The sequence below is a fragment of the Thunnus maccoyii genome, chromosome 12 (assembly GCF_910596095.1).
Source record: "Thunnus maccoyii chromosome 12, fThuMac1.1, whole genome shotgun sequence".
In the NCBI taxonomy this organism is placed as follows: domain Eukaryota; kingdom Metazoa; phylum Chordata; class Actinopteri; order Scombriformes; family Scombridae; genus Thunnus; species Thunnus maccoyii.
The window spans coordinates 16993442-17019962 of NC_056544.1; the positions used below are offsets into that span (position 1 = coordinate 16993442).

General features: G+C 39.6%; 1 protein-coding gene across 3 annotated transcripts in view; it reads right to left on the minus strand.

The window, feature by feature from the left end:
* Positions 1-18478, minus strand: part of LOC121909064 (adenylate cyclase type 1-like) — a 37477-nt gene extending 18999 nt beyond the window's left edge. For all 3 annotated transcript variants that reach the window (XR_006099362.1, XM_042429440.1, XM_042429439.1), the window contains exons 1-4: positions 17383-18478; positions 14105-14254; positions 13642-13760; positions 6530-6641 (exon numbers count right to left, since the gene is read on the minus strand). Coding sequence is in view for 2 of the 3 variants with exons in the window: in XM_042429440.1 (XP_042285374.1) it covers positions 6530-6641; positions 13642-13760; positions 14105-14254; positions 17383-17991 (990 nt within the window). In the remaining variant the exon portion in view is untranslated. The remainder of the gene's footprint in view (positions 1-6529; positions 6642-13641; positions 13761-14104; positions 14255-17382) is intronic.
* Between the last annotated feature and the right edge of the window lie 8043 nt (positions 18479-26521).

The window sequence follows — 26521 nt, forward strand, 5'->3', positions numbered from 1 at the left end:
GTGAAGTAAACCTATTAACAGATACGATGGATATGTTAAATAATGAATGTTCATTGTACCAAGAATATTTTATTAACGCAGGTTGTTTTTTTTAACATTTGATAGAAACTGGAAACAAGGAGTCTTGTTTTCTTGGAACAGATGAATAACTGGTGTTGTTTTCTTTAAATATTATATATTTTTTGAAAGATTAAAATATACTTGGGTGGCCTGTTAACATATTTGGGAGTGCTGCCCCAGAAGCCTATATGTGTGAGAAACACTGCAAACTGAGTCTTGATAAGAGAATATCATAATCAGCAAATGACTGAAATTCAAAATATCCATAATGTTATAGAATAAAGTAAATGGTAAATATAATGTGTGACAGCTTAATCTAATTATATAGATAATATCACTGGGATTGAATCAAACCGACACACCACGTGAGAAATGTGCTAATAAGGAGATAATGTCAATTGTTATTACATTACATTAAAATTAAATGACTAAATATTTCTGACAGTTTATTAGATGATGAAAAGGTGATTTTACTCTCCATCTTTTTTTCTTTTTTTTTTGTTGCATTACTGAAAACTATTACAAAGTAACTCTTAACTGTGAGTGTTCTTAGCCAGAGACATCCATTTAAAGACATACAAAATGAAAATACAACATGTGTTAACTGCTAAGCAAAGCTTGGACATGCCGACAAAACTAATAAGCTACAGGTTATTATAGGTTTCAGTAACAGGAACCACATACCCTACAAGTATAAATGATAAAAAAGTGATGATATTTATTTGTAAATGAGGGACTGTACCAAGCAAAGTATCACTGAATCAAAAAATAAAGAAGGTTTGTTTCTTTGCCTGCCAGGTTTTCAAAGATATTGGGAAAAACATTTAACTTAACTTACTGGTTTTGTAGATCTAAAAAAAAAATCATTAATTTAGTTCTTTTTCTAGCAACAGAAAAATGTCTTTTTTCCGACTCCTCCATCAAACACCCAAGCTGGCTTGTTTGGTTTAGGCTTAGCTTCAGTCCACAGTTTCTAGCACACAGGCGTCTGAGGGAAAACTGTAAGACTTGACAGTGATCCTTGCACCTGCTCATGAGACAAACCCAAACAGGGTTATTTGAGTTGTGTTTACACCCAGACTTTAATGTCTGGCACGCAGCTGTCACAGTGTGGGCAGTGGACAGACTTTGTGCTTAATTAAAAATAATTTTAAAAAATTGTTAGCATCCTAATCGGCGTAATTTGTTTCGTGTTATATTTTTCTTGGCATAGGATTTTGTATCATATAAACTTGCAGATGTACAAACGATCACAACTGAACTTCCTTCAGGTTGTAAATGTTATAATTCTACTTCATTTTTTCCTACCAAACAAAGTGAATCTTTACTAGTTTTCCTACAGATAATACAATCTCAGCTTCCTCATGAGTAGATTAGTTTGTTTTGTCAGTTCTTCCAGTGAATTAAGTACTTATAATGTTTAATCAGGGGATAATAGTCTTGAAAACTGAACATCAGAAGTGGACCTTTTGTTACTGTCTTAAAAATGATGAAAATAAAGTAAAAAAAAAAGAGTTGACTCAGGGAAACAAGTATGGAAATACATTTCACTATGCATGTATGCACTTTACGCATGACATAGGTTATTCTGTAAGTCTCCACAGCCATATATGTGTGAATGAAAAGGGAACTCTGACTCTGAGAAAGTAAGAAATGGTAGACAGATATATCATTGAGCCATCCTAAAAATGGAAACATGAGAGAGGAAGAGAGCGCAGAGAACCACGGGGCATAAAAGACACAGTTGAGGGAAGTAGGCTGCTGCATGTCAATCAAAAGCTGAGAAACAAGGAGCGGAGGAGTCTGAAAGCTGTGATGCAGGGAGGTGTTGCGAGAGGAGAGAAAAGAGAGACTAGAATGAAAAGCTGTGTGAAACTCTGCCATGGAAACGGCAAAGACACACACACACATACACATACACACACACATGCACACGCATACAGACACAAAAGCACATTCATTCCAGGGCTATTAATGTTATATAGCATCACAACAACCATAAATTAATCACAGAGTCCCTCTTGCAACAGAAACTGTTGTTTTGGGTGCCGGACAGACTGTTGGAGACTCAGCCAGGGAGAGGAAGTGTTTATAGAGTGAGGGGGCCCGAAGAAGACCAGTTGGTGTGTCAATTTACACTCTTGCTATCATCGTGTTTGAAATAAATCTCCATCTCTCACAACTTTCAAGTATCATGTGAACTATATATAAATCTTTACTGTTACATTTTTTTGATAAAGCAAAAAAGTATAGTTTAACTACAAAAATTGGAGTTTTCATTTTATTGTATTGCCATATCTGACAAACAAAGCGGTGAGGTCTCTATTTAACAATCCTGCTGTCTCTCTCTGACACTTCAGCTATGTATGGGATGATTATGTCAGTCTGATGTTACATTTTCACTGTTTCAGATAAGGCAAAGTTTGGGTAGTGAGATGTTTGCACATCTTGTCTTCACTCTCGGTGGTAGTCGGCAGGTTCTCGGCCTGGTGGTGAAGAGTTATAATTACCAATTATAATTATAATTACTAGCTTGTGTTCTTGTGGGTGGTGGGAATCAAACAGCAAATACTGATTGGTGTGAGTGGGTTTCCTATAAACTTCGATTTTCAAGCTTCCAACATCCGAGAAGGCAAGACTTTTGCTTTTTTTATGTCTTCTGATGTAAATTTAATGCTGCTGTCCACAGTGAACGCTCACACTCCTAAAAACACAAACAGGTGCTAGGTGTGTGTCTTTTCCTCTCCCTCTACACAGATGTTGGCAATGCTGGGAGGCAGCAGTTAATTATTGGCTTTGTTGGTAGGAGCCATTCTTGTGCTTGTAGTAGGTGGTGTTGACGCAAAGGTTAATCAGGGTGTATATTTGATCAATACCCCAAGAGTAGACTTCTGCATGGGGCTAAAACTGAGACTCAAATGCAGCCCTAGCATGAATCTTTCAGGCTGAGCCTTTCTGAACCTGGTGCTGCCAAATTTAAAATCCAAACCTACTGCTAGACTCAAGGCTTTTTGCTTTACTTCATTCCTTACTAAATGTTAGTTTGCCAGACTAATCCAACACATTGGCTACACTCTGTTTCCCTCTAGGCATGTGTGCTACTGTCTACCTGCAACACACACACAGGACGCAGACTATTGGCACTGACAGAGAGAGGAGTTCTTACAGCTGCACTAATTGATAATTTTATATTAACAATGCATCAAATGGCTATGTGTAATGTGAAAAGTGTGAAATATTCACTCTCCTTTTAGGAGAGTGAATATTGGACTTACATTTGCCAGGTGGCCAGAAACAAGACTCCAATTGAATGCTAATGTTGTTCTGTGTCTGCTGCATCAGTGTCTGCCATATCAATTCCATAAGGTGATAATAAGCCAGTGCTATGTTTTCAACTTGTTCTGCTGCCCCCAGTTGGCCAAAAAATGATTAATGATTAATGATAATGATTAAAAAATGTTATAATTGATACTGCTTTACTAAATTACATTTGAAAAAAAAAAAACCTGACCCCCAAGCCACAGGCTTTATGCAAAAAACAATTATTAGTGGTTCTAAAATCTCAAACACATATATGTTCATTCAAGATTTTGTTGGGAGCTTGTGTTAAATTTGGAAACTGGTATAAGTTTGTTAGCTATTGGAGGTTAACAGGGGATGAGAATGCAGTAAGACGAGAGTGGAAGGTTTGTGATAAACCTGGGGTCGTGTTTGCTGCCTTATCTTCATTTACACTGAACACTGAGCCAGATGGCTTCAGGAGAAAGAGAAGGAGGAGAGGAGAGGAGAGGAGAGCAGAGGAGAGGAGAGGAGAGGAGAGGAGAGGAGAGGAGAGGAGAGGAGAGTTTTGAGAGGAGTTTTACTACATAAAAAGCACTTTAGGAGAACACTGCGTTCCTGGCCCACTTCCCATGCAAGCTTGACTAGTCCAAAGAGTGGACAGGTGGTGTGGGGATGGTGCTGGAATGGTATTATGTGATGATGCCCAGTGGCCATGTGGCATCGCCCGCTCTTCGTATGGAATGAGAAGAGTCTGCGTGGCCACAGTGACAGCGGCTATGAGTCACTGGCACTGCCACTTCCTGCCAAAGTGGATCAGAATGAGTGGGGCTTTGGGTCAGGGCAAGGCTAAAACATTTGATGACAAGTTTCATGACTGAGGACAGCCTTTCAGCGTAACACCGAGCAGCCAATTGGAGATCAGACCAATCTTTGCAGTCGAACTAAAAGAATGAGACAGCTCAAATCACAACAGCACAAAAACTGACGTAGCTCAAGATAGCATTTCTTCTAACAAAATAACTTTGGGAGATGAAAGTGAAAATGTATCAATCATTCAATAATTGAAGCTAAAATTCAGCATCTTTGAAATGAAGGAAAAAAAACTTAAAGTGCATCAACTTGTTGGCATGACCTGACTTATGAATGAATCTGTGTGTGTGTATGTGTGTTGTAATGCATGGAATCATCTTGTTTTGGCTAATAGCACCTCAGGGTAAAATGCAACTATCTGCAAGGTAAAGAGAGACTCCAGCTGGAATACAAAACAGCAAGAGCCAGGTAAAGCAACCGATCCAAGATTAACTGAGAAGGCAATGACAATTATTTGACAACAACAAGTCAAATGAGAGGCACTCAAGTAATTTCTATTTTATGCATGTAAACAAACAAGTTAAAAATAGAGCTCTCAACACGACCAAGAAAAACCTTCTATGAAAGCAAAAAAGGTTTAGATGTAATCCTGTGGATTAATGGATTTGACAAGGGCATGTGCCTGGTGTAAGTAATAGAGGCCAGATTATATGTAGATAAGTTTGTGGAAGGGCGATCTTCAGGGGCTCAGGGGCTCAATCTTCTCACCAAACAAAAATACTGTATGTGTAAGCCAAACTCAAACTGGAGGAGGAGGAGCAAGATAATACTTTTTTGGAGGTGTATTGATTCTAATTAACCTAATTTATGGGATAGGTTCCATGTTTTTCAAGTCTGTCTTAAGGGAGATGTGTTATGCACATTTTCAGGTTTATATTACGGAATGGACGCCTGTTTGTGGGCACACACGAACAATCTGACATCATCACAAGGAGGAAGTAGAAGTAACATTGCAAATAAAACATTCAGAGCAGGCTGCAGCCTGGGCTTTTGATGTTTAGGGAGCATTTTTACATACAGTATCAGTCAAAAGTTTGGACACACTTTCTCATTCAAGTGAATGGGAAGGTGTGTCCAAACTTTTGACTGTTACTGTATGTTAACCTCAAGGTTTGGAAAGCATATGTCCCCTTTAAAACAATAGTCACATGCCCATATCTACATTGAAACAATGTTTGTTGTAATTGATACTCCTGTTCATACTTCTTGTGACAAGATCCTCTCCTAATGGACTTCCAATGTAAGTGATGGGGGATAAAATCCACAGTCCTCATTCTGTGCAAAAATTTATTCCAAAGTTTGGATTAGACAAATCTAAGCCAAACTATCGTCCCAAGTGACGTTTTTTAGCATAAATTTTTTTAGCATGAATTTTTTTAGCATAAAATTCCCTCTTTTTGTTATTATCCCTTCAACGCTGCTCCGTAAGGAAACATTATTCGGAGAAACTAAAAGACAAAATTTTATAATAAAACGACTGTTTGGAAGATACCCACTTATTATGTCTAATGCAGACAGCTAGAGCTCCATTTTAGCTTCAGTTGAACCTTAGAATGCATTATTTCACAGAAGGAGGGCTGCCGATTTTGTCCCCCATCACATCACATTGGAAGCACATTAGGAAGGGTTCTTTCAATGGCCAGTATGAACAGAAGGAATGATTACAGCAAGAAAAACCTGTTTCAATATTCATATGGGCACCAGACTGCTGTTTTAAGACAGACTTGAAAAATTGCAAACCTATCCTTTAAGCCATGTCAAGGCATATATAGTATTTTGATTAAAAGATTTTGTAATATCAGCGCACATTTGAGAGTGACTAGATTAAACACAGCGGTCAAATTCACATTAAAAGTTGAGCGGATTTTGAGCACTGAAATCACAAAGAGTGAAATATTGACAGATGGGAGAGCTGAAATCTTTTCCACATGCGAACCAAGAGAGATTGGGTACAAGTACAACTCAACAGCTCCTTCATTTAGTTCATTCACACAACCGGAGTGGAGGCGAGGTTTAGCTCTCGATAAATCTGGCCGAGATTAAAGAGGTCTGTCAACTCTTCCTCAAATGAAGCACTGGATAATCATATTAACCATCATATGGGCTTCCAGTATTCACTGTGACATCATGCTAAGCTGGTACAATAGTGGCATGTGCCAGCAGCCTTTGGCCAAAGCAGTACACACATACACATACACACATCCTTGCTGTGTTAAAGTTTGGCTAAAGAGTACACATACACAGAAAAAGAGCAGCCTTTATGCCATCAGTGACTGTAATTGAGGGATATGTGCTCAGGGGAGGGAAACAGACTCACCGTGGCAAGCTCATCAAACTTTCCAAACAGCTCGTTAAGCAGTTTAACCAGTTCCTGGGCTGTACACTGGGAGGCCAGGCTGGTGAAACCTACTATGTCTGCAAACAGGATGCTGTAACAGAGACAGAGAGAGAAAAGAAGCGTTTGAGTCAATGCAGGTTATTTTTAGCTGCAAGTTATACTGTATCAAGGAACCAAGATTATTGGGTTCCCTCATCTAATGAGATCTTAGGAACATGTTTAAAATGACATTTAGGAAGCCTCAGCCAAAGTGAATTGGAACATTCTCTTTGGATAATGTGTTCACAGCAAACTAATCATAGATTGAAATGAATGACCTGCAGCAGCAAAAAACAAAAAAAAACAAAAAAGAGAGAGAGAGAGAGAGAAAGCCTGCTCCGTTCTCAAACTGACTGGCAGCGCAGTCAAGCAGAGCGACTCAAAATAGAAGCGAGAGCATTCTCACGGGGATCAAGGTGGAGTCATGTCCTGTTAGGAGCTGGAGAGAAGCGGTTCTACGATATAATGCAACTATCAAGGCGCTGTCACAGTCTCCAGGTGAACTTGTATTCCCTTTTGACAGCTGGTATACAGGACTGAAAGTGCTTGAGGTTTAAACGTTGCATTCTAAGAGTGGCTGAGGTTTTATTTTTTCACTATACCGTAAGCATTTTCTGTGCCTTTCTGTGCTATTTGTAATTTTTGCTGATTATCTTACTCGTCATGTTTCGTTATAACTTGACAATGGGCCCCGGGGTAAAGGTTACTTGTTTTGCTTGTGTCTTATTATGAGAGACTACTCGTTATCAATCTGCATCAGAGCAGAACAGGAACTTTTCTCATGAAGGATTTGCCCTGAGTGCTGTGTGGCAATGGAGGGTGTGAAAGGAGAATTAGTCATCAAACTCTGACTGTCCTGAACAACTCGTACGTCTGCGGCTCTCGTACTGACGGCAGGCTGTCTTCATGTGGGCTGGAGTTTTCACAATGTGACAGGGTGCTGGATCTCTAAGGGGGAGCTGCTAAATGTCACTGTGTTGTCTCACAAATGTCACCATAATGAGGGGCAATGGATTCAATTTGTGTGAATGTTTTAATTGGCAACCTTCTGTGGCTGACAAATATTTGGAACGTTAAATACTGTATTAGTGTAAACACTTGATGTGTAATTCCTTAAAGCTCTAAAAAGGACCAAACTGATGCTATAAAGTGTTTCAGTTCAGCGGGCACCTAAGTGCAGTATGGATACAGTCAGAGCAGCTTTGATGTGTGCAGTGAATTGCCCGACAATAGAACAAAGAGCTGGATAAAAAACAAATTGATTTTGAATGATCAGCTATACAGAACACATGCCCAGTTATTAAATCCCTCAAACTAACACAACAAATTCTGTTTCATGCCTGATATGGACTCCAAGCCAAAACTATTTCAATTCTTCCAGTAAATTGTTTCAAGTAAGCCATTTTTATAGTGAAAACCGCTGATTAGAAATTTCCCCCAAACATCTCCAGCCTTATGTGATGCTCTGAAGAGGACTGAAATGTAAACTGAGACAAGCTGATTGTAAAATTAATTAAAAATTCATCAGCTCCACCTGCAGCATTCATGTATTCAAAAGCCAGTTGGGAGAGTTTCAGAATTATAGTCTTTAATCCAAACAACCTCTCACAAGAAAATGGTTTATTTCATCTGAAATACAAATGTCATGCTTATGAGACAGATCAGTAACGTGAAAGAAGATGGCTGCAAACAAAACTGCGAAATCAGCCTGTTATCTTTGCTACTCATCATCACTCGTTAACTTGTATTTTCACGTAAACTCAGTCAGCTGGCTACTAACTGAACTTAGAGAGCAGATAGGGGATTTTGTCTGTGGAGAACATTGCAAATGATCTCAGAGTGCTGCTTTTGAGGAAAACAGAGTCGCACTGCAACTGGAGTAGCCTATAGTGCATCTTGCACCATTGAGTTTGATATTAATACGATCAGAAAGTTGCCTTCCACACACATTTTTTAGGATGTTCCCAAGTATGCTAACAAGGTTCTGCGTGTCCCGTTAAATGTTTGGTTCATGATACATGTGGCTTGAAACATGGGAGCAGCAGACTGTGGTATTTCTCTATTTTACAATTCTTATGATGACCCCATTTTTGATATTATTCATGGTCAACATTTTTCCAGAAATAGCCATTCAGTGTATCCTTGCTGGACTCAAACTGCATGCATGTAATCAAGCATTACTGTTACTATATCAGCCTCACTGTTTACTGTTAGCACTTCTAATGCCATACAGTGTAAGTGTTGAGTTACTGTTACTGCAAACTAAACATTTCCTACTGCTGCTGCTTCAAAGTAATATCATTCAACTGGGGAAATACAGTGTGGCCCTTGTTGTGAAACAGTCACAGGAAATACAATGTATCTGTTTAGCACCAACCACATTTTTATTCATGTCATTTTCTGGATTCTTTCGTCAGTGGATCATTTTGGATGGAACAGGAGGGAACAGGCACAGTGAGCGACAGGGGATTGTTACAGATGACTGGCTAAGCAGGGTTTGTTCACATTCTGTAATACGTTCATGTCAAAATCCCACGAAAAAGCAGCAGAAAAGAAATGAAAGCCCAGGTTTTCTCTGCCAATACTGGACTAGATGCTTATTCATGGGTTATGTGGACAAACCTACATAATTGCACCCCAAAACATAGGCTGCAACTGCTTTCTTTCAGTAAGTAGTTTGGTTGTATTTCTGTAGGAGGATTTAGGCAGAAATTTGCCTGAAGTGCCACAAAGTTTTGGGGATTTTTAGGGTAAGAAGCTTGAAGAAATCTGCAGCTCCTACGTGCCTGGCTGTGCATAAAGCATAAACCAGCTATGACGCGGTACAGAGAACATCCCATTGAGTGCATGTTCCCAATATCTAATGACCTCATGTGACCTCCCCACTGCAGCCAGTTATTTTTGGCTGTGTTTACCTCATTGTAACTACACGCACACCATTATCTCCACTTTCATGTAAAGCATGCACAAAGCATGAGCTCTCTGTTCCATTCAAAGTACAATACAGGTCAGGAATCATGACGTTCTACCATTGAAGATACAGTACGCTTTGTAGGGCAACGAATGGAAAAAAAAGAATGTACAATAGGTCAAGTGATGCCAGTTAATTTAAATAAGCAACACATTTCTGTTGGTAACTGCACATTCAGTCCACAAAAATGTTTATGATTAATGGCCTCACTAATGTAAGCAACATGTTTCGCTTAGCACATGATCAAAAAGTAGATAAATCCAGGGATATACTGCATATTACATAGGAGAACATGTAAGCTCACTCTGTAATTAGTAGCAGTTCCCACATGTAATATGACAGGCAAACTAAATCAAGAAGACAAATATAAATATGAGTATGGGGTGTGTGCTGAGCACGCGGTTCATATCATAAACATCTGTGGCTTATTTTTGACTACACACCATTACTTATTATCATTATGTATGCAATTTTTAGCAATACATGATTTTAAAGGCATGTGGGAAATGGTTACATGTATAAAATTGAGGTGTAAATGTGCATTTACTGTCACTAACTAGCTTATTGTAAGCTGGCAGAGATATTTGAGAATTTGCAAACAATTTGTAAACAGATTTAACTCTTTAGGTTGCTGATTGCAGTTTTTAACTGGGAACCTCTGTATCTGATTTTGAATGTCCTCCAGCAAAACATCCCAGCAAACCCAGTTGTTCTAGCCTCGGCCTTTGCCTACTAAACAACAAACTCTTTACTATCTCACTACTCAAGGTCAAAACCTACCTCAGGTTTCTGATTCAGTAAACTCCATCACCTACAGTAGGCAAATCGCTACGACACAAATGATTAAGCTAAACATAATTCAAACATGGTTATTTCCGTGGTAAGCAGAATCTTCTGTTATCTAATATTGTCTAATAAAAAACCCCTCACACCCTCATCCATCATCTCCTCTCCAATGGCGCATTTTCAAGGAGAGGTATTCCCCCAACTATGCTAATCTCTTATTTCCCTCAGTGGGAGGCATTACTGTAGCTATTCTGGCAGTTAAGATTTCAATTTAATTGCATAGTGGAAGACGCGAGCCACGTGCCAACTCAAGGGTTAACTCTGAATGGGTCCCTCTGGAGCTACAGTATGTGGGCAGTGCATTCGCTGACTTTGGGCCAATAAAGGAGGTAAAACAGAGGAGTCTATGCAATAATGTGGTGTGCAGGATGCCAACAACAAATTTCAAGCGAATAAATTGTGTCTGTACGTGTGTTTTTGAGCATCAAAGAAAACCTGCTCTCAGTTCTTTTCTCCCAATGAGCTCTTTCTAGTTATCCTGACCTCATCTCTTACTTTGCACAAACTGTTCTTTTAACTGATGTATTATGAGTCTTCTTTAAAAGCCACTTACTTTATACCTGATCCAATGTATTGTCTGTTTTGTCAAGAGGAAGTCACTTTGTATGTATTTAATGTATCTGTGGGGGTGGAATTAAATGTTATAAATAGACATGGTGGAAAAACAAAGAGTGATGAAAATGCGTGTGTTGTGTTAAAGGATGCGCTAAATTACAAGGTGATGTGATACATCTGAAAGGTCTTTAATTAAAAGAGCAATATGAGTTTAAACAGTCCATGCTCATAATTTAGCAGTTTTTGCCTGATTTATATGATAAATTATATAAATGTAATTTATTAAAGGTGATAACAATTGAATTATTGGTGGTTTAAAAATGTCCTTTCCTTATAGTAATCACTTATAATGTCTATTTTTTAGTCATACAAGTCCCAATACTTCAACCCCTAAATGTTATTAAAACATACAGTACCAGTCAAAAGTTTGGACACACCTTCTTTTGGGGCTATAATATCCCGCATATATGGTTAAATAAACTTCTGTTTTGTTACTTTTGTATCATATTCTTATTTTTAGTGACTGATTACTACAATATCCCCCTGGCTGGATTTTAATCACGTCAAACACTGCTCACAGTCTCAGTACATAATGAAGAAAATTCAAAACCTCAAGTAAATTGTGCTGCAAACTGTTTACTTGCAGTCCACCCAAATCACATAAATCATGTCTGCATCCAGTTTAGATCACTCTCAAAGGGCGGCGCTATCTGAAGGAGTGCAAGACACAAAAGTAATCAGCAGAGCTCCACTGAGATGAGTCCATATTTAACCACTGCGTGTACGCGCACACACATACACACACAGTGTTATGCAACAAGAATTTAGTCTCCATTGCATTTAATCCCCTGTAGCAACTTAATCCTGGGGCTAAGCAAACTCTCCTCCTCAAGCCTCCCTGCTGCTCCGAGAACACAGAGGAAAGGAGGAAGAGGAAATGATAAGAAATGTTGGAGCATGATAAGGGAGACTTAACATTACAGTAAGAGATTAAAGCTGGTGATGAAAAGGAAAATGTGTAAAAAAAGTCTCTGATTTAGAATTTGCAGACAATGGAGCAGTACACATCAGGTTTTCAAGCATACTGTTTACATTTTTTCTAACAAAGGTTTAAAAGGTCAAACACGGCCAACTACAGCTGCAGGAGGGAAAGTCAGTCATATGCAGATTTGCACTGATGGACTGTAACCAACCAAATACTTGCGTACAAATTTGAAGTACTTGTATTTTACTCAGGTATTTCCATTTGATGTTATTGACTTTTACTCTAGCAGCAAATATTGTACTATTTACTTAATTACATTTATTCAACATACAAAACAAACAAGTTGTTTGTGCTGTAGTGCTGTACATTACTAGGTTGATTTTGAACTACCCAACAGTATTTAAAGTAGTGAAAATCAGCTCCCCCTTTACCAGCTACGACATTAAAATGCTGCTTACATGTTAATGTAATAACAATCAAGTAATATAATTAAAAATAATATGACACTGACGGGAGCAATTATATTCCTGAGTACTTGACTACTTTTGATTATTTAATCAAAATAATACCCCTGCAAAGCATTTTGAATTCAGGATTTTTCCTGTAATGGAATGTTTTACATTGTGGTATTGCTACTTTGACTTAAGTGAAAGATCTGAACATGTTTTCCATCACTGCAGATTTGTATTTTACAACTTTAAAGGTGCTTAAACGCTGATAGACAGATAAATACCAGAGCTGACTGATTAACAGATGATTTGTACTCTTGAATATGTTTGCTACTGTCATTTGAAAATGTAGTTATTACTTTTTGAAGAGAGACAGATAGACAGAGATAAAATCTTCATTAACTGCCTTTTACAGTGAGGAATTACATAGTTCCCACTGTGAGATCATTTGTTTGCCAGTTTCTGAGGATCTATTAGCTATCAACCTGTAGCAAAGGGGAATGATCTTAAGACAGCATACAGCTGGGAGCTTGGCAAATGTACAGCACATTGCATAAGTGCCAGAGGAAACTCCTCTTCAGTAAGCATCGCTTAATCTGCCTTTCTCCTTCCCCAGTAGGAACCCTAACTCCAAAAGCCTTGTTTCCCTGGGAGGTTGTTGAGATATGACAGCCCTGATGTTGGCATACGCACCACTGGCATACTATCCTTAGCCCTGCAAAAATGAGACCAGATTTTGATCTTGACATCAGTGGATGTTGGGTGAGTTCCTTGTAACCCTCATAACATTTCTTTGCTCCAAAACGTGGCACCAATAATAAACAACTGGAAATTGCAACCTCAAGTCTTTGCTATGATTCCAGTGATGTCTGGACTGATAATAAATGAGTGAGTCAGGGGCTAGCCCTTGATGTTCAGCGTGAAGAATGAGATATTTTGGTTTTGGGAGCCTCGGGTGTGATAATGTTTTAGGACAGAGAGATCACACTACATTGTGTAGCCCTCAGTTTTCTTTCCAGAGGACATGTTTGTGCAGGATATTCAGTTCATTTTAAGCATGCACTGTAATTCAGTGAGACAGTATCTATTCCACTATTTCAGCTGGAAATTATCCCATGAGGAAGATATCTCCAAATACCACTGTTAAAAGTGGCATGAGTAAAGTCAATTCACAGCTAAGATGGGTTTACTGTAAATATCAGTGGGATCAGTTCACACTTGTGTTGGGTTGATGTGAGTATCCTACCTGACATTGTCATGGCGTTGGATGTAGATTTTGTGAAAGATCCTTTCTGGGGGCTTCAGGAAATCCTCTTTCATCTCCATAGCTACGTTCCTGGGCAACAGACTCATTAACAGGCGCTCCTGAGTGTGTGTGTGTGTGTGTGTGTGTGTGTGTGTGTGTGTGTGTGTGTGTGTGTATGTGTGTGAAAGAGACAGCAAGAGAGAGAGAGAGAGAGAGAGGGCAGAGAAAAGATAAAGTAAGTTTAAATATATATTTTTGTTCAGTCAATCACTGCAAAGTTATCACAGGACAGAGTGTTAGTAGCGATAAGAAATGCGCAAGTTAAAAAGGCATGAAATCAGAACGGAAAGGAATAATGTGTCGAAATGACTCACGACACAAGTGAGAGAGAGAGAGAGAGAGAGAGGGGAGGAAAAAGAAAACATAGACACACACAGTGTCAGCAGAGTACAGGTGCCTGTACCTGTTTCTCGTTCTCATCCTCCATGCGGAGTCGCTCTTCAATGCAGTTGCGAGCCTGCAGGAAGGCCTTCCTCTGGGCTCGTTCTGTCAGGATGCGCACAAACAGCCCTGACAGGTTGACACTGGTGAACAGCACTGTGTTGGCAACCAACTGCAAACAAACAAACAAAAAACCATTAAAGACTCTTTACATTCTTTTGTACGGTGTTTAAACATACCTAAACATAGTATTAGGACTATATAAGTACAGCAATTGTTGTGATGTGTGTGTCATATGTGTCATTTCATGTACATGCTTGCTTAAGAATGATCAATTTAAAGTGAATTTGTATTTTCAAATATGTAACCACATTAAATACTGGAATATATAATTTGGTCTATATGTGTGTGTATGTTCTTGTGTGTACAGTATCCACAGTATATATTGATATATACACATAAGCATGTCCATATGCATATTTTTAAGCATGTTCCTAACATTGTGGTTCTGAAACTGCTCAAACGTCCCCTGGAGAGGTCTAGAATTTAATTCATAAAAATACATTGATTTGAAGGATATACTGTATGTATACTATACAGTACGTATTCTAATCACAAATTTCATGTTTGCCACTTTGATCCCACTATGTACAGTGTAATATAATTAAATCAAGAACAATAAAAGTCTTCCCATACTGGCATACTATATCTACTATATCTCTATTTTGGGGGTTGTGACATTAAAACATTAGAAAATCCGGGGGATGATTCATCCATCACTGCGGAGTAGCATGACTGCTTTCAACCTTGTGCAGGACACAAAGAAAAGAGTTTTTTTTTACTTGACTGAGGTTGGCTGACTTTGTACACAAATCAAACAAGGTCTTATATTCACTTCTAGAGTGTATAGCAAGCCGTTACCCTGGGCAATAATTATAAGGAATCCATTCTCTCCATATCTTAGGTCATTCATCATTTGTGTTCTCTACAACTAGAGTCAATGATGGAGAGTAGGTGACCTCAAAAGAAGCTACAACAAATTAATTATGCTTTGCTTCTTAAAATGAGAGTGTCATCTCAGAGCATTTACATTTCGATGACCATCATAAACACTCTGTCAAAAGCTTCATATGATTTGTGCACAACTTGTCAAACAAACAAACTTCCAACCCCACAGGCAGGCATGTTTCCCAGTCCGATGAATAATAGATTGCCTTGAAAAGACTGTTTCTGGCAGCGGCGGTCTGTCTTTGTGCTTGGCAGCCATGCAGGCAAGAATCAACATGTTCAAATGATGCTCAAGTTACTTCAGAGCTGCGAGTGAGTAAATGTGGACGTCGAAGTTAAGTGGTGTAAAATATTCACTCTCGTCCTTATCTGTGGTGATAACCCTAATTTCCCTTCAGATGGCAATGATTGACCTTATTGCAGTGCACTCACTCCTGCAGCTATCTCAACCATTCACTGTCAGAAAAATAGATCCTTAAAGTCTTCCACAGTGAAGAAATTATAACCTTTACATCATCTGATTCTGTATTATTTTCAAGGTGTATTAAGGTGGTGATGAATAGCTGTTGCAACATATTGTTCTGCAGCATTTGATAATACAGGGCTTTCATTTAATATGCATGTTATCACTGTTGTACTTGATGTCAGAGGACATCATTACAAACACAAACTCTCTGGGACTGGATTCTTATGTTTTGGTTATAGTAGTCATTATAGTTATATGGGAGAATTTGCTTTAGATTAGGGTCTACATTCTTAGTTTGTTCAGTGTTTTGGTTTCTGTTCAATCCAAGCTTTATCTGGAAATGCAAGGTTGTAAACTTATGTCATATAGCTATTCATCACTCCCAACTCTTTGATGAATCAATAAAATGTAGCTCTAAAAGAATAAAGATTGTGTCTATATTCTTGACAGACAACGTTTAAAGTGTTATTGCAGAACATGTCAACACAGACACACAGCTGAAGAGCAGGGAGCTGGTAATAAACTAGTTTTGAAATGACAGTGCACACCTATTGCTTCAGAAATAAAATATTTCAGGTAGAATGAGCCATGAAGCAGAAGGTACTGTAGGCTCAGTGCCTGGGACCTAGGTGGGTGGTAGGTGCAAGCCTGGGCTGTGCGGGGTCATGCCACACAGCTCATCTCTAAGCTTAATGGATTAGCTATCTCTGGTCGCGCAGCTAACACTGTCCTTCACATGGCTACGCAGGTATCTCATAGCCCACATACAGGAAAACAATCTCCTCCGCAAATACGTCGTCATCATCCAAGGGCGTGATGAACTGATCAAATCTCAATTTTGTCTCCAAGACATGCACAATCTTCATGTCATATGTTGCACTGGGGCAGAAATGTTCCATTACCCCTGGAGAGTTTGACTGATGTGACATATCTTCTTTCCCACACCTGATGACAATCACAAATGTGAGTGTGTGTACGCCTCATTGTGACAGAATACAGTACAAAGATACAAATGTAACTGGTGTACCAATTCCTATTTTAGCTCTGAAATTACATGCATGACTTTGCCCTATTTTTCATAACTGAAGCATATACTGTAATGTGGTGTATGTGTGTGTGTGTTTGACTCTGGTTCCTCATTCCCAGCCAGCTCCTTTGGGGCTGATTCATATCCCCAGAGAAACAGTCATGGTCATACACACTGCTTCACTCATTCATTTTTTTCCCTCTTTGTTTGTTTTCTTCCTTTAGGCCTACAGGTATGCATCACCACAGCTATGCCCTGCACAGTACTGTACTATAGTTCACTATCACTTAACCACAGTAAATATGTCAAATCACTTCCAGGCATGTATTTCAGAGTACCATGGGAGCAGGAGAAAAGATGTGCGAACAAATATTCACTCAGACTTACTATGTGTGTGTCCACCAAGCGCCACAAGAAGTTAACATCAAGCTTTTCATCTAAAATTCTCCTTTATGGCTCACAGTTTTACTACTGCGTGTCCAGCTGGTGAACTGACATGAACTAGGTTGTCTTTTTTTGAAACCAAAACAGGTCGTGGCAGAATTACACTTCCTCAAATTTGATCAAAGCCTTAGCAAATCCCATTCAGTCTAGCCACAGGGAGCTGTCCTTAGTGCTGAACTGAAGTCTTGGCTATGTGTTTCTGCATGGGCCCAGTTATATTGTACTGTATGGATGATGCTGGAACAATGGTGATGATGATGATGATGATGATTATAGGCCTACTAATAGGTAAAAGTATCTAAAAAACCACCAAAGGCGCCATAATCGATGTGTGAATGTTGTAGCCTATACTTACCGTTCTCCATAGTCTCTGTGTTTTCACTGTAACAGAGGTGGCAGTCACAATCAAATGCGAGATGGAGACCATTATTCCAAACACAACAGCCAACAGTGTCCGCACAGGTAGGAGCGCGTAGGCGACGAAGGTGACCAGGATGAGCTGCCACATGCCTTGCTCCGGGGACGTCGGGGGCTCCATCCCCATCGCACCCAGGGAGAAGGGACAGCAGAGGAAAGAGAAAGTGAAGCCGAAGAGCAGCGTCAGGTTCACAATCTGCTGGAGCTGTGTCACTTGCAGGTACTTGACGTTAGTTACGATGAACAGGGAGACGAAGATGACACAGTGGACCGGATGGGACCCCTTGGAGATGGTGAGACTGGGGCCGGACAGCAACTCCACTACGGCCAGCGTCGAGCACATGAAGATGAGGACGGCCAGGGCTTTGAGGGTGGACGTCTGCTCCAGCTTCAGGTTGTAGTTTTGGAAGAGAGACTCGAGCTCCTTGCAGTCGAACTCGTCCTCACACACGATGGTGGTCAAAGGGACGCCCGGTGGACAGTGACTTCTCTTCCGCCTGGTTTTGACTTTCTGAAACGGTATTTCCTCCATGTCAGTGCCATTCATAAACTGAATACCTGCTCACAGCTTAGGTCAAACGGGACACCGGATCCCACGCCGACACAGACCGGAGCCAACTAAGACGCGCAAAGCAGGCTGGAGGCAGAGCGTCCCAGATAGCACAGACTGGCCGGTGGCCACAGACGCGCTCCACACTATCCACAGGTTGAATTGTGCTGTTCGGAGAGATCAGCAACCAAAGAAACCTTCATGTCCAGGCTCCCCCCCTTTTTTATGACGACGATGAGCTGCAAAATAATATGTATCAAAATTTCAGGATTGGTTTGAGCGCCACATGAAGAGCAGCGCACACGACGTCTAGTTCAGATGGTAACAGCTTTTTGCGGGGCTCAGATAGGATCACGCCTGCGCATTATGAGGTGAAGATAAGACAGGTCTCAGCTACTCAACACACAGTCAAGACGATTTGACTGGTGCGGCTGCAGAGCCTCCCTCACCAACCTGACAGTACATCATCCACAATGTCCTTTTCTTTCCCACCTACACTGTTTCCATCATTAAACCCTGCGCAATCTAATTTTTACATTCATCTGTGCTCTTTTTTTCCTGTCTCCTTCACTCACACACATGCATTCACACATGCACAGAAGGAGAGAGAGAAGCAGAATTAATAGATTTCCTGTGTATCATTGTTTTCATAGACTATGACTATGATGAAATCCTCATCCAAGAGATGCTGCTAAGCTATGGTTGGCACAGACGCGGGGCAACACGCTTGCATGCCATTCCTCGTATGATTTCTGTGTTGCCAATGAGGCAGCCACCCTCACCATCAGCACCCTCTTGGCATTCAGGGGGTGGTGTCTCATTCATTACCAGAGGAAGATTAGTCATCCATCACAGGCTGCCGTTACCATGAGCCGTCAGTGCCAGGGAGGGTGTAAGAAAGTGACAGATGGATGGCCCATGCCAAAGTCCAGCACTCTACCATGCTACCAGGACGCTCACACATGCCCTCTGTTCCCCCTCCCCTCTGAGCTGTTTGTATTCTAGCTTTCACTGATACAACTCAGTTATTGAATGAGTGTAGGTTATAAAGTGTGGCAGGAAAACAAAGAGAGAAAGGAATGGATGGGGTGGGCTATAGTCTGGTCATGGAGAAACATCAAATTAAGTGTTTTATGATCATAATTTGCAAACTTTTTTGTTTCTCTGTGTACAATGGCTCAAGTAAGTTGATATTAAAGCTGAAGTGATTGGTCCATTAACCAATTAGTCGATGAACAGAAAATTAATCTGCCAACAATTTTTGATAATTTGTTAAGTCAATTATCAAGCAAAAATGGCAAACATTCTGTGCTTACAGCCTCTAAAATGTGAGGTTTTGCAGCTTTTATTTGTTTCATATAATTGTAAATTAATCTTTGGGTTTTAAAGTGTTGGTTGGATAAAACAAGCATTCTGGAGATGTTACTTTTGGCTCTGGGAAATTGCAATTTCTCTATTTTGTGATATTGTGATAGACTAAATTATGAAAAAAAGAATATAAAAATGCAATAAAAAGAATCGATAAAAACATTTATAATGAAAATAATCATCATTTGCAGCCCTAGTTGATGTAAGTTCTGAAATCTTGCAAAATGTGTAAAATGCTCGCTGTCACACTAAATGTTTTGTCAGGATACAGCCCTATTGCTGTCTCCAAAACAGCAGGCCCTTACCTTTCCCTCTCGCCTGCCTGCCAGTCTCACTTTTCTGTGTTATCTATCCCTGCTCCTCTGAGAGAAAGATGTGGGACACGGGATGTAGGACACATTGCTTTTAGGCTGATATTGTGTCTCATCCACAAGGTTTTTACACAGAGAAAAAAAAAACTGATGTGTGACTGTGCCTCCCACAAAGGTGACATGCAAATGAACCAAAAAACAGTGTCATCATTTATAGTCTGTTGACTGGTGTGTAATTAATCTAGCATGGATTTACTGTCATCACCTTAATCAATATTTCAATATTCTTTGTGTAGCAGCTCCCCAAATTAATCTCAATAATGAACGCTGCTGTTTTTCAGTTTCGTCAGACATCTCACATTCTTTTGAAGCAAATGTCAAACTGTGCATTCAAACAAGATGAAAATCTGACATTCAAATTGCCATTTATGTATCTGCACATGCAGGTTTGTACTTTTTTTTTTTTTTTTTTTGACTGCTGTTGATTGACAGCTGGTTTCGTTGCATTTGTGTGAAGGCGTGCAGTATACCACGAGGACCTCTTGTCCTGTTTGCGGCCAAGAACATTGGAGGGAATGAGAGTACGAGGCATTGTACAGTACAAAAGTGTTATTCTCTCTGCTTTTTGATGGCTTCAGGTGTAAGTGTATGGTCACACTCTGCCAGCCCTCATCTTCTGAGAACAAAGAGAGGTCTTATGGGAGTTCACACACCAAAGCTGCACTCCAAGGGCATCGGACAAGGAGACAGCAGCCTGCTTCCTGCTGTGTGCCTCTCCACTAAAAAATCATCTCCACTTCCTCTGTCCGTCTTTCTATTTCTGTCTCTCGCTCTTTCATCTCTCAAAAAAAAATCCTCTCAGACTTAAAGACATGAAACAGCTGAGCATCTGAAACCATGTAAAAACAGCTGATTATGTATCTGACATATTTACATTGCGAATAACAGCTTGATGACTCAACAGCTTGAGCTCTCTGCAGCAATTAAAATCTTCTCCACCACATGTCACTTGTATAGCTTCTTTCCAAAAGCTGATCTATAGCATTTAGGAGATCTTAAAGTAGCAAATGCTTGCCACCAAATTTGTTTCTTATAGAGGCTTTGGTCAAAATCTCTAATGTTTTCTTGTGAATTGAGCAGTGAGAAATGTCACTCTCTTCCCCCTCTCAAAAATGCTTCAAAAAGATTTTCACAGCCCTTAATTCTCCAAACAGCAGGGTGTTTTTGAATCTGGAAGACAGATAGCTTGCATGCCATTGGTTTGGACTGGGATGAAAGGATAAAAAGTGGATGAATGAAATCAGCTGAGCACATCCAAAAGAATGCTCAGAGCTGCTGCCTCCATCTAAATAGTGCTTTACACTCACTGTCATCAAGTGATGATCTGTAATGATAGCCCAGCAGCTGGCAAGTCCCACCAGTGTCCAGATGTGGTTGAAACATTGCTGGTCTTATAATCACAGACACATTGGCTCAACACCAGCAAATGAAACAGCCAAGGCGGACCCAAGAGGGATTGGCAATGCATGTTGTGAATTAGCTAATGTCAGCCTTAATTAAAACGTGCTAAGGAAAAACACTTTTCCTCAGCAGTCAGGTGTGCTGCTCTTCTTTCCTCAGAGAATCGGCCACATCTTAGAAGGACAAGAAAAACATGCCAACTACAAAAGGTGGAGAACTTTGTGAGAATATAAGCTTTATATATATGTTACATTGTATTACTTTCACAATATGGTGATCAATCTATTTCTTTTCCTTTGTTCATGAAACTGAAGAGAAATTATAAATCAAATATGGCCACAAGTCAGCAATTTTTCACATAAACTTAAAAGAAATGAGTCCGAATCCAGCCTTGAGCAGGAACCTGCAGAGCTCCATTTGTCATGGCTGAAAACATAATGCACACATAATTACCAAATCAAAACTGGACTCAGGGAAAAAAATCCACAAGCTTATCCTTCATTCAGCAAAGAGAATGACTGGTACCCTCTTCAAAACAAGTCCTGTATACAATCACAACAGATAAATGTAGAAGCTATGTTATACCCAAGATCCCATGATTCAGATGTAATTCATCTTTTGATGGACTGTTCAATGACAGCAAGGTCACTGAACATGTTTGGACTGCATTTTTTAAAACTTTGCACAACAAAATCTTGATCTAACGCGGTTCAGCGTCTTGTCAGGTACGTATTGCTGAAAAACGTGTTTGTCACAGATGCATTCTCGAGTAGACAGATGATGGCACGAAACGTTAACAGCTAGTTATTACTGTTTTGCTTTCAGGATCCTGTCTAAAAGGCATCAACACTGTGTAATGACTTTTGAATTGTGATCCAAGGAACAGCATTGTTTAGAAGCATGTTTAACTAAAATATTAAATAATGCAATGCTTTTGCTTTTGGGATCAGTGCCCTCATCCCCTTCCAGGAAATGATTTTGGGTGTTACAGGATGATTTCTGAAATGTGCAAATATATAACTTTAACATATATATAAAATAATCAGGCTTGCGATTTCAGATGTAAGAGTATTTTGCATTCCTTCTTCCAATAATATTGTGTGAAAGGTTAAACAGTTGTGGCCTACTGGAAGGTAAAACCTGCATGAAATACTAAATATTTCAAAATAGCACCGGTAAAATTCAATATTTGGTGTCAACATTCACCGTCCTGCATTTTACAGCTTCAACATGAGGCTGGTTATAGCTTCATCTACTCTCTTTTGAGGAGCTGTTATGCAAAAAAGGTTGATAACCACTGACACAGTCTACATTTTTACATTTTAACTGAGGGGGAAATGTAGGTCAAACCTGGCTTTCTTAAAAAATTGCACCTAATGTATCACCATCCAACGTAATCCTGGTGCAGTATCTCCCTGTCCCTAAACAATATACATAATATTATCATGACATGACAGCTCACTGATTGCAACCTTTTGCTTATCAACCTACATGTTTGTGGGACTCGTTCTGTGTTTCCTCCATTACAGACAGCACTACCCTCATAATCTTCCACTCACATCAGCATTGCTAATGAGCCTAACAGCGAGTGTTGTACTGTTTATGGAGAGATTTATTTCAGTTGCAACCTCTGCTAGAACTGCAATTGTGTAAAGAAAGTGTAACGCTCAGGATTTTACTTTTATTATTCCTCTTTAATAAGCTGTGGATTACTGTTTGGATGCTTTCTGTCCAACAACTCAATCTGGTGAGTCGGTCAGATTAAAACTATGCTATTTTAATTTTAGTATTGCTCTGTAGACGTGAACTCAAAGGAACAGACTACTGCAGAGTAGAGCCTCCGACAACACTGAGCACTGAAAAATGAAGCAAGGTCAGAAGCTTGTTGTTAATGACAAGAACTAACAACTGTGCCCGTTTCACATGTGTGTCTGTGTGCAAGCTTAGGATGGATCAATAGCCATCAGGTGCATGAGATTCAAGTGCAGCACCCTCCCATTGTGAAATCCTCTTAAAGCTTCTGATAGTTCAAGTAATCTGGGAGAGGCAATGTGTGAGTGTGTGTCTGTGTGTGTGTTTGTCTGTGTGTATTTGCGTCCAGTCCATGTGCCTCAACCCCTCCCACTATGGCTGTCTACCAAAGTATCACGTGCCACACTGAATTTGAGCGCCTCAGTGTAGGGTCAGTGTTCACTGCACAGCACATGAGGTAGTAGAGAGAGACGGAGAAAAAAAAAGGTAACGTGAAAATGCAACACTGCACCAACCCGAGCATTGAAATCAGTTCTATTGCTTCTATTCTATAACAATTAACCGGGCTGTGAAGGCTAACAAAAGTGCTATTAAATCAAGATTCCAACTTTGGCTTTAATTTTGTTTTGGCCATCATCTCTTTCAAGTCTGATAAAATTTTACTCACCAGTAATTGCTGAGATCTGGGAACATAGCAGTCAGACAATCAGACAGGTTGTAAACAAGCTAACAATTTAGCCATAAACCACTTTATTTGGTGGTGAAACTAAAAGTGAGCGCACCCAAAATGTTGGTACCAATCCTTCAACTACTGTATGTTTTTACATTCTTTCAAATATCGTATGTTTGGCTAAATTTGGAGTTATCGATCCAACTGCTCATAATTTTTTTTGCCTCATCTGACTTTTAAACAATGTTGCACCATTCCCAGATCTCAGCACATGTGAGACCTATTATTACAGATAGGTAACCACAAAAAGATGATGCAAGTTGTATAAAACCAAAATGTCTCTTTAAAGCTGCTGTAACCAATACTTTTTCATTAAAAGTGGGTCAGACAACTAAATATAATGTAAAAGGTTTCGCTTATAGAACCCACAGAGTCAGCACCCAATTCTGCAGTTCCTCTACGGAGCAGTTTAGCATCTTTCAGCTCATTATTTTGATTTTACAACCTCATTTCCAGTTGCAACAGCCAGCTGTTCTCAGTGAAAAAGCTCTGATAAATCCTCTGTACGCTATGTGCCCAGCACCAATTGGAATACAGACAAAGTTAGTAACTAATTGGTGAACATAGTGGAGACTCTAGCAGCTAAAGCTATTTTCCTCAGGAGTTGATGGAGACCAAAACAGAGCTACAGTGAGAGTGAATATTAGTCGTACATTAGTCAAGTAGACAAAACCATGACTCCAAATGAATGCTAATGTTGCTCCATGTTTACTGGATGTGTAAATAAGCAACTGTCTGCTAGCATGTTTGCTATATCAACGTTATGAGATGATGACATCTTAATTTGGCCAATCTGGGACTTATGTTTGAGAGAACAAAAGTCCTCTATATTGGGTCAGAGATTTGTCCTTCACACTGACATTAAATAACAGTCATTTAAATATGGAATTCTTGGAATTATTACATTTATATGATTAAAAAATGAATTAGCTATAAATCTCTTCATGCCAACCACATGTCCAATGAGTCTATAATCTTCTCACCCCGCTAGTAACAACCTGACTGTGGAAATCATACTACTTTGGAAGCACTGTGTCACGTAAGCTTATTTTAAATGAACTGAAATGAGAAAGAGAGAAAGTGAAAGAGAGACAGGGGCAGACATGAGAGTGTGTGATCTAGAGACAGATGGAGATGCTAGTGCTGCTGGTTAACAGACACCTATACAATGAATATTGAGTGGGTCAGATGAGGTCAGTTAAAGACTACTGATCAAGGAAACCGGCACAAACACAGCCGGCTGATTGGAGGTCTAACGGATGAGACTCAACAACACTTGGAAAGGCCTGATGTTAAATAGGAACTGGATATTGAATTTCAAAGACACAAACAAGATTCAGCAGGCAGGGAGGGGAGAGCTCCCTCTTATGTGCGCCCTGCGTCACTCTCATAGGAGCCAAATACTTCTCTAAACGAGATGGGGCCGGTGATCAATAACCAGGAGAAAGTGGCTGCTAGCCTTGATCCTAATTAGTGCAGGGTTAGAGCAGATTAGTTTGCACCTGAGCCCCTGTCTTAGCCATTCTTAAACAACAACTCTCTTCCAATCAGGCTACCTAGAAGCACCAGTATCAGCATAATTCAGGGATATGCTATGGCAGAGGGAAAGACACCTCAGTCGGTATATGAAAACTGGCTTTTGGCCTCACCTGTCTCTGACTGTCATTAATTGTTGGTTGTTCATCTCATTGTGGATATCACACTTTCATCACAGAGGTTCAAAAATGATGGGGGGAGGGGGTGGGGGTGGGGGTTCTCATGGCAACGAAGGGATTAACTGTAAAGCTTTGTTATGACAGCCAAGTCTGTTAAACACACATAGTTCAGGGAAAGGTTAGGAAGAGGAGACTGTGAAGAGATTAGTATGTGTTGCTAGCACTGGGTGTGTGTGTGTGTGTGTGTTTATGAATGTGCATGAGCTTGCATGTGAGACAAGCCCTGCAGTGTTGTGAATTGACAGTTGCTATAAATAGAAAATACCTAGGCCTCCATAAGCCGCTGCTGTTTCTAAACTATACAGCTGGGCTAAATATTGTAAGGTTATTTTTAAAATGCTATCTATTTTGTAAGCTCATCAACGGACAAAGCACATCTTTAACATATGGTTTGGTTCTATTGCGTCATAAACGTCACATAATACACTATCTTTGCAGAATATTCACGTAACAAAAAAAGAAGAGAATCAAAACAAAAGATTAATTGGTTTATAACACAAATAAAACTTATGTCCATAATGGTCCCAGCCTGCCACAAATCATGATAATAACAAAGACTGCTGCTACATTACAGACTTACCTCAAAGTTGTGACATGCCAGTTTAATTATGGTGGATATTACTCACTATATTAATAGTGCATTTTTACTAAAATACTAAGTACATTCACCCATCTCTCCTTGTTATACTAATACTAATTACTAATAGATTTTGAGTATCTCACATCATCTGGTAAGCAAGTTTTGGCCCCCACACATTGAAAAGATTTAGATTTTAAAAAACAACAACATATCTATAGATTTTGACCTAATGTTCTAGTGTTTTGCCTTTATGTTGGTCTCTAGTGCAGTAAAACACCTGTAAATTCCTGGTGCCTGGCCACTTAGGGATTTATATACTTGCTGCTAAATACTGAGCCCTAATGGCATTTTTTAGAACACTTTTCATGATTTTAAATGTCCTAGACTTAAATGGGTTCCTTTATTGTAATCAAAATTTAATGTATCATCTTATTTTACCTTATATGAAAATTTCTTGCACCTAACATTAAGAACGCCACACCTACCTTCCTGAATCTCATAAGGTGCCATTTTTACTGTATCTGTATAATGAATATGATTACTTAGGTAAGATACAAGGTTATCAGATCCATAGTCTCTCATTTCTTGCATAACATTAAATTATGTGTGA